Genomic DNA, 9,138 nt, shown 5'->3' on the forward strand with positions numbered 1-9,138 from the left:
CTCTCTCTATATATATATATATATATATATTGACGAGACCCGGCATTAACGTCCTGATCAAATTTGGGCTTCGTTTACCTATCTCCCAGCAAATGAGAGGAAAAGCGGTGTTTTTCACGACTACTGCGATAATTTAAATCCAGTTTGAATATCTCGGTCAAGACTGTGGGTACTACGTCATGGCGTCAAGATTTAAGTTGACCAATCGCACGGTCTGCAAATAATGCCTTGGCTAGCGCTAGCTATGACGTGAACAAGAACATTTTCCTGCAAATCACTGTAGTGTTATAATAAAGAAGCTGGACTTACCTTTGCTGCCTTTTTGGAGGGATTAATATATTTACGGTGCTATAGTTCATCGAAGTTTAAGGCCACATTCATCTTCAGGAGAGAGTTTTCTCTGCGGAAAAAATGTCAGCGCAGCCGACATATTTCTGATCATTTTAATGCACCGAATGAAGCAGTTCGGGATGGCAAAACTATCCTGGGCGAATGGACAGCGCCCCCATTTGTCGGCGTATTATGAATGGTTGTCTGGTGTACGTATTCAGGCAGCTAGAAGGTTGTTCGATTTTCTAGCTTTGCATCTTCAGTTTTTAGTTATCATGGGTTTAATTTCCTGGGCTCTTCCTTGGCTTAGTTCGTTTACAGGGCATGTACTTTATCGATGTCAATGTAAATAAAGAAGCCTGAGCAAAATCACACATATTTATTCATAAACGAACATGCTTCACCAAGTTGACCCATGTTTATCTCCGAGTAACTCTAGTCGAAAGGTCATATTTGTCATGTGTTACAATTTCCGGGACCACAGACGTGCCCATGGTTTAGGAGATCGTAGGAGACCCTGATTTGCACAACGCCAACATAGACAATGAGTGGCCATGAGAAGATCACGTTATATCGCGACCACATCTCGTACTACTCACAGAGGGTGCGTATTCACGTTCATAGTTCTCGCCAAGGACATTTCGCTTTCCGTTCACAATGCAGAAAAGAGAAGCTGGGTTTGTAATGTTCCGATGGTTTGAGATTTGACCGGTAATGCACGTAGTGCAGTACTGTAGCTTGAGGCTGTGCCTTGGTATTTGGGTCGGACGGCAAATCTGGTTTTGCCGTCCGACCCATATACCCAGGCAAAACCTCGAACTACAGTACTACAGCCACAGGCGCGTAGGCCGTCGCTTCGCGAATTCCCTACATCGCCTACGCGGACAAAACATTACATAGGGGATTCGCGAAGCGACAGGTCAACCGCCGGTGACTGCTGCTAACCGGTGTTGTTCCACAGATTTATACGTCGTAGGGCATTAAAAGGCATGTCTTTCTGTCTGTGGTGAAAGGCCTATGGTCGGTAAGAAGGCCTAGCCACGGTGAGCGTTGGAGCTACAGTGCTTCCAATTGTTCAATACGGGCACAGGTGCGTGCGACCCACTACCAATGCATGTACGATAGGAGGAGGTGCTCTAACTACACGAGCCTGTGGATACGGCCACTGTGCACCACTAGTGCAATGCACCAATCCGGGTGATAACCCCAGGTTAGCTGAAGCTTATTGACATATACGACACAATAAATATTGCTATTGTTACTATGCCAAAATGTGACATTTTGACAGTTTTCATACAGACATGTTCAGCTTTATATTTTGATAAACTGACAGGAACTTGAAGAGACCATTGACCATTTACAGTAAAATTGTCACACACTCGAGTCATTTAATTTGGCGCAAAAAAAAAAAAAAAAAAAAAATGTTCGGTTCCGATAACATGGTTTTAAAAATACGGTAGGTAGGTATGCAGGGAATTTTCAAAAAAAACATTTATTTTTTAATACGCACTTTTCAGTGGTTCAGAGCAATCAAAACAGCATTTCCAGATAAACGTATCATAGCATATTAGAATAAAAACATAAAAGACATCCTCATTCAAGCAAAAATCAAACGCCAGGTGAAAATGCGTGAGCTTTACACTTCCGTGTTTATGTAACTCTAAAAGTCTAGGATCGGCGGGTGAAAAATAGGTTGGGTTATCGGAACAGCACTATATGTTTTTGGCCTTAGCACAAATAACTTTGACATACTTGTGTCTAAGGTGACATGCTGACCTCTCATCAGATTTGAATTACTGTTCAAGTTTTGCATGTATATATGTGTGTGTGGTGTGACAGAGTGTTTGCATCCATCATTTTACAGTAAAATTGTCACATACTCGAGTCATTTAACAACAAACTGCTAAATAACAAACCTTAGTCGCTCAGCTATGTCCGAGCCTTTCGACGTAAGACAAGCCTTGATAATATAAGATTTAAAACTTTTGCTCGAACTTTGAACCCCGCCCTTTCAAAATGATGGTCACCGTCCAAATTTTGATATTAGAGAAACAAATTACGGAAAACTTACCTATAACACGATTGGAACTAATTTGGGATAATTGGATTTTCTTATTTCTCAAATTGCTCAAAAGTGTAATGTGCAATATAGCTGAATGTTGCAATATTGCAAATTACTCATGAAAACAAGTGTGTAATATAAAAAGAAAAGCAGATGAGATTACATTTGTATGGTAAATCGACATTACTTCACCATCCAATTATCCCAAATTAGTTCCAATAGCGTTCTATATTGAAAGTGGGAAATGGCCGCAATGCTCTCTTTAAATTTTCGATTTTCACAAAAACAAGATCGTTAGGGAGCCGTCATTATCTACGTCCTGGGGGCAGTAATCGGAGGAATTTCAAAGGAACCTCTGAAATCTCGAGTAAGCCCTCGGCCAACCCTGATGAATTTGAGTATCCCCCTCACTAACACTGAAATTAGGACTGAATCCCCCCTTCAGAAAGTTGAATGTCAATACATGTATTTATAAAATTTACAAAAGTACAGCAATAGTAAAGGCCCTGCTAGATTGTCATCGGCTATCTCATTACGGTTGAAAAAGGTGAAACCAACAAAATGAAATTCAAAGTCGCAACAAAGATACGTAGATATGAAAGCTCACGCTATTACCAGAATCCAACCATATAGTATTGTTTACTTTGAATGGGTATCATGGCAGGATTTTCACTAAGATATCTCACAGGGCTGAATTTGAAAGTACTGTGATTGGGAGAGACACGCGAGAGGCTCTTGAGTGGAAAATTTTGAGATGTATGCAATCGTTAGGTCTGGTGCAATCTGAGAGGTGTTTTCAATTTGTACTTTTACTCATTAACACTTTTAGAACACCGAAAGGGGAGAGAGGATGTCCATCCTCTCGCATAGAATATTTTAGAAATTGGTGCGTGGAAGGGTGCAATTCAAGAGGTGTTTCAATGCATTTGCACCAAAAATCGAGCAACCTTTCTCTCAACATTTGAGCCCCCTGTTGTTTTTAATTTTTTTGAGTGACTCCCCTCAGATTCCTCCGACTCTCGGCCGTTAATAATGATGGTTCCCTTAAAACCTAATTTACTCCACCTTAAAAATGAGACAATATAGACGGTAGAACAGAAAAGTATTGTAAAATTTCTGGTGTCAGAAAGAACTCACCTAGACGCAATCTACCTTCAGGCAGCTCTCATGAAACTCATTTTCTTGAAGTAGAGTGAATGCAGGTCAGCACAGCTCTCAGTGACACGCATTTTCAAGTTTTGTTACTGAAAAATTTAAAACAGAAAAAGGTTTTTCTCAAAAATAGCAGTATCAAAGGGGTTTGAAAGTCTTCATCTTGGCGACCTACAGTGATATCAAACTATTGTCACAATCCATCTGTATAAAGGCAAGTGTAAACCTGGAGTTCATTTGACTAAGTTATTTGAAAATGTTAGCACGAAATGCTAATTAGTTCCTAGTCTAAACTACATCCGGGGTCTTGGATTTGATCTCTGCATTAAAGCCCCATTATAGCTGTAGCTTTATGTCCCTTTTTCGATAAGATGGTTTGAAATCAAAAGCAATTTACGTAAAAATTGACCACAGGTGATGTTTTGTTCAAACACCGGCGACGAACGTACTAACTTAGATTTTAGGTAAATGATTTTTGACTTACAAATCAAATCTGACCACTTTAAGCCAATATAAAAAAGTGTGAACAAAGGACCAAGTCAATCGCCACAGATTGGAATTTTCAAAGAGTTTTTATGGTTTGATAACGGGAATCAAAACATCTCTCACGATTGGTAGATATGTATTTGTGGTTAGAAAATTCAGAAAGATACAACTAGTGGCGCTTTAAGATCTGCAGTCAAGATCAGTTTCCAGCAAAGCCTGAATGTTTCACTACCTGACTTCGAGCCTTAGGCAATCATCAAGATCAAATATCCTGCAGAAAATCTAGCGTGCAGCTTCCTTGTTTGCCACCATTTTGTTTGTTTCCGCAGGCGAGCTTGGCCCTTGCTGAGAAGGGAATCGACTGTGACAGCAAAATCATTCCCTTAGCCAACTTAGGTTTGGTCGATCCGTGGTTTGTGAAGTTGAATCCCGCCGGTAAAATACCAATCATCGTTCACGGTGACAGAGTGGTTGCTGAAACTCCGAGGATTTTGGAGTACCTCGACCAGGCATTTCCAAACGGTAAGTACTTGGTGGACAGTTTACATTACGTAACCTTGTGGTTAGAAATTATTTCAGGGTCTTTTTATGTGCCTTATTATGAAAAAATAGTTCATGCTCTTGAAATGACTTTGACCATACATACCTTACCACTTACCCCTCGGAGTGCACAAAACCGATGTCATTCAGTGATAGCGGTCACCAAAATAGTAGGATCACCATATTCCTTGATTATAATTTATACTTGATTCTAAGCAAACAAGCGTAATGAGAACTGTATTAAAATGAAATTAAATTGACGCTAGACTTATTTCATTCCAAACCGAAGAATAAATTTTGTTCCAGCAAATCGCTTACATCCAGACGATTCAGACGAAAGAAAAAGAGTGATATATTTTCGAGATCTCGCAGATTCAATCACGCTTCATGAGATGATGGCGGGGTGTGTGCGACATCCTCACCTAGTTCCGGAACCCCCGAATTTTCCCCCAGGACGAATGGAGAAGGTTATTAAAGGTGAGAGATCACACGTACGGTGTGTCAGCGATTGAGATTCCTAGAATGAATGAGCAATTTAAAATTTCTGTTAGATTGTAATTATATAATTTGTATAATTTAAAATCATGAATTTCTGTTTTCAAACGTATGTTGCAAATGTTTTCCATTAAGTTTTTTAATCTTTTGCAGTTCATTTGCAGAAACTACAAAAAACTTCTTCACATACTCCGGTTACTCTTTATACAAACGGCCATTTTACAATGAGATCCTAAATGAAATTTCCACCGAAACTTTGCAGACGGATTATACGTTTGTGTATGAACAAGCACGTTCTCTTTTTCTGCTTTTTTCGTCATCCTACTTTTGTAGGAGTACAAAATATATCAAATAATTAAAAGTATACGTCTAGGCCTTGCAAATATTACGCATTATGTGCAATACCCAACATTTGGTTCTATAGGCCACCGACCCTTATACAATTCATGAAAATAAATAGTGTTAACAGACAACATTGGAAAAAGGAAGAATACTTGCAGGCTATTTACAGAAAATCTCAAATACACAGAAGGAGGATTCGTTGCAGATATTGTAATACATTTTCTGTCCTTTTAAAGCTATAAAACAAGAAGTTTGACAGACTGAACTGAGTATCACGATTCTGTGAACGCATGAGTAATGTGAATTTTTCCATCGTCGGTAATCATAATAAAAGGACGATAAGAATTTCTTTCTCATTTCATTATATACAGGGCAAACGAGAAATAATGCAATTCGTTTTCTACTTGTTTTAAAGTACATGATTGGCATATTCTCATTGATCTCAGTATCAATGTTTTCAAAACGCTAACATTCTGCACGCAAATTATGGCTTGACACTCTGAACATGCTAAAAGCGCTACGAAATATTCCAATGTCAACTAGTTAAATATTTCTCAAGAATTGAATTATTTTTTTATTATTTTTTTATTATTGTTTTGGGTTTAAATACCCAATATTGCTGTTGACAAATGAGTCCTATTCAGTTGTCTACGGTTACTGGGACACTACAAATATACAGACTATGCTGAAAAGCGAAAAAGAATCAAGCATTTCGACCCGATTTGGTTACGAGAGGAGAATCGACAAACCAGTGAGAAAAATGAAAAATATGTGGAAGTACTGCCTATGAGAAGCTTTTCGCCTATTCTGTATTAAAGACCGGTTGAAAATATGGTTCGCCAAGCATTGTTGCGGTACATTTCATAATTCCGAAAAATTATTAGAGACTTTTCGAAGACTACAAAATCGAAAAAGTGACATTTTTCCAATAACATATCAGAACGTGTAATTGTGTCAGTAAAAATCGTTACACGGCTCTGTGGGGAGGAAGGGGAGTTTATGTGATACTTCTTTCTCTCATTTTCATTTGCATATAGCTTGTAACGAAGACGTTCCCAATAAAGCAGCGATGCTGGCGAAAGAGCATCCCGAGTTGAGAACCGTGTACGAGCAACTGATTGAAAATAGAATAAAGAACCGATGGGATTCACCAAGTGAGGGCGACTTCAAAGACCTTCTTTCAAGGGCTGACAGACTGATGTCTGAAGTTGAAGACGAACTGAAGAAAACTAAACACAGATATCCTGATGGTCTGTAAATTTAGTTTCTTTTAATATTTCATTGCACATTTAAATGGAATTTATTTCAGAACTGGCTTCGTATCATCAGGTATTTCTTGAGTCCGAGACCACCTGATGTTTATGAAATCGGCTGATATAAATATAAACAAAACAAAAAACAAACAAAAAAACAACAACAATGAAATCGTATAAGGTGAAGAGAGGCGTCTCGTCTCTACTGTCTGTGTACGCTTCCTCTGTCTATGATTAGATGGACAGGAAAAGGTAGAATCGACCCTAAAGTTAACTATAATTGAAGGTTGTCCTGCTCTTTATATTATGTGTATATTAAAGGGGAAGTTCACCAAGGATGATTTTTACATATGCGCTAGCTCCCTTCCATATCACATGATGCAAGCTCCAAGCGTGGAGCTTTTCTCATTGTGCAAACTACATGGGCAACTTCCTGTACTGTTTTTATCGGTTTTTGTAAACATTCGCGCGAGTTATAAATGGCGACAATAGCTTTCCCGGGGTAAGTGACTACTTTGTGACCTCTCAGGGCAGAAACACTGCTTCACGCCAATCAAAACATAACAAGCCAGCAGTTTCTTAAACATGACCTTCCTTGACGAACGTGTAAAAGACGGTATGACTAACCGTAAACCATTGAGTAAAACCAGACAGTATCGATAAAAGACTTTCAAATTTGGTTCAAACGCACTCATTATATATTCCTTAAAAATATGAGAGGAATTTTTAAAATGGTAAAACTCACTTTCCTGAAGCTCAAAACACTCCCGTTTTCGCCAGCACGCCAATTCCGCTCAGCACCACACGAAAACAGCAACACAAACTTTTCCGAACATACTTGCGCTTAACAAGTGGCGAAAATCCGAAAATTACCGAAGGATGCATGGTCGGCACTCTTCGGAAAAGAGAGGCGAGAGCTACCTGAGGCGAGGCGAACATGGATGGGTTACGTAACCGCTTCACGCTTTGAAAAACAATACCCGTTGCTATTCTGTTTCTCTGTTTGTCTGTGTTAATACCATCGGTAACATAGAATGACAGGTTGAAACTCCTTACAAGAAATGAACTGAACATTTATGACCCTTTGAGCAAATTATTAGAAATTTCCACTTTTATTTTATTGTCCACAGGAGAGAGTTTTCTCTGCGGAAAGGATGTGAGCGCAGCCGACATATTTCTGATCATTTTAATGCACCGAATGAAGCAGTATGGGATGGCAAAACTTTTCTGGACGAATGGACAGCGCCCCCACGTGTCGGCATATTATGAATGGATGCTGAGTAGAGAGACTTGTGCAAAGGTTCTGCCTACCTTCGACTTTCAGCCTTCAAAGTAATTCTAGCGAATTCTCAATATCTGAAATTTTGATACTGGTAGTATTCCGATTGTATTTGATTTTGCACATCTTCACGCAGGCAACTTAAATAATTTGTGCGTTACTCATGATTGTCAATAATTGTAGTTTGTAAATAATCTGAAAAATAAAGACTCCAAGAAATAAATTGATGAAAAAAACCACACCTCATTCGGTTTATCACAGGTGTTGTCTACATGTCCGTCCCCTGGGGTGGGTAGGTGTTTTGTTGTATCGCTAATAAAGAATTATTCTACCAACCTTTGGTGTTTCGGTCTTAACTTAGCACTGCCCTTGACAATCTTGCGTATACGTTTTATCAACATACTGCGTCTATTATCTGATGAGTTTGAGTGCCTAATTAGCCAAAGTAATCAAGGGTAAATTACTAATCTGTGGACGCTCTCACCAGATTATCACCGGATTAAATTTGACAAAGTCAATAACGAACGCACCAGCAAGGTATAACTGAAGATATACCTTGCTGGTGCGCTCGTTGTTGACTTTGTCAAAGTTAATCCGGTGATAATCTGGTGACAGCGTCCACAGATTAGTAATTTACCCTTGCTTACTTTGGCAAATTAGGCACTCAAACTCATCAGATAATAGACTAAATTACCACCTTGCTTGCTTTGGCGAATTAGGCAATCAAACTGGTCAGATAATAGATGCAGCATGCTGATAAAACGTTTACGCAAGATTGTCAAGGGCAGTGCAAGACCAAAACACCAAAGTTTGGTAGAATAAACCTTTATTAGCAATACAACAAAACACCTACCCACCCCTGGGGACGGATATATAGGCTATCCCCTATGGGTTTATGCTGTAAACCAGAAAACGCTAACTGAGTGACGTATGTTGGTTTAAATACTACAAACAGTCCCTTGTCGTTTGAAATTAATGATTCTGTCAGAGTGGTGATCTACCAAGAAGTGGATTTCATTTGACATGTTTTCATCTGTCTGAACGTTTGAACAATAAACGAATGAATCTCTCAGATGCAACGTTGTGAACTGTTGTTTACTTTCCATCAGTTTACAAATTATGACTCATTTTAAGTCACGACCGTTTATTATGCATTTTGAAATGATCCTTCTTTCAAAGAGTTAGTCGTGTTTTACCTT

General features: G+C 38.9%; 1 protein-coding gene across 1 annotated transcript; it reads left to right on the forward strand.

Moving 5' to 3' along the window:
• The first annotated feature begins 814 nt into the window (after positions 1-814).
• Positions 815-8,165, forward strand: LOC139143850 (ganglioside-induced differentiation-associated protein 1-like). Its single transcript, XM_070714433.1, has 5 exons — positions 815-934; positions 4,360-4,552; positions 4,877-5,047; positions 6,445-6,657; positions 7,791-8,165. The coding sequence occupies exons 1-5, from the start codon at positions 875-877 to the stop codon at positions 7,994-7,996; spliced, it is 843 nt and encodes a 280-aa protein (XP_070570534.1). The 5' UTR covers positions 815-874; the 3' UTR covers positions 7,997-8,165.
• The last annotated feature ends 973 nt before the right edge of the window (positions 8,166-9,138 follow it).

This window comes from Ptychodera flava, chromosome 11, assembly GCF_041260155.1.
Source record: "Ptychodera flava strain L36383 chromosome 11, AS_Pfla_20210202, whole genome shotgun sequence".
Classification (NCBI taxonomy): domain Eukaryota; kingdom Metazoa; phylum Hemichordata; class Enteropneusta; family Ptychoderidae; genus Ptychodera; species Ptychodera flava.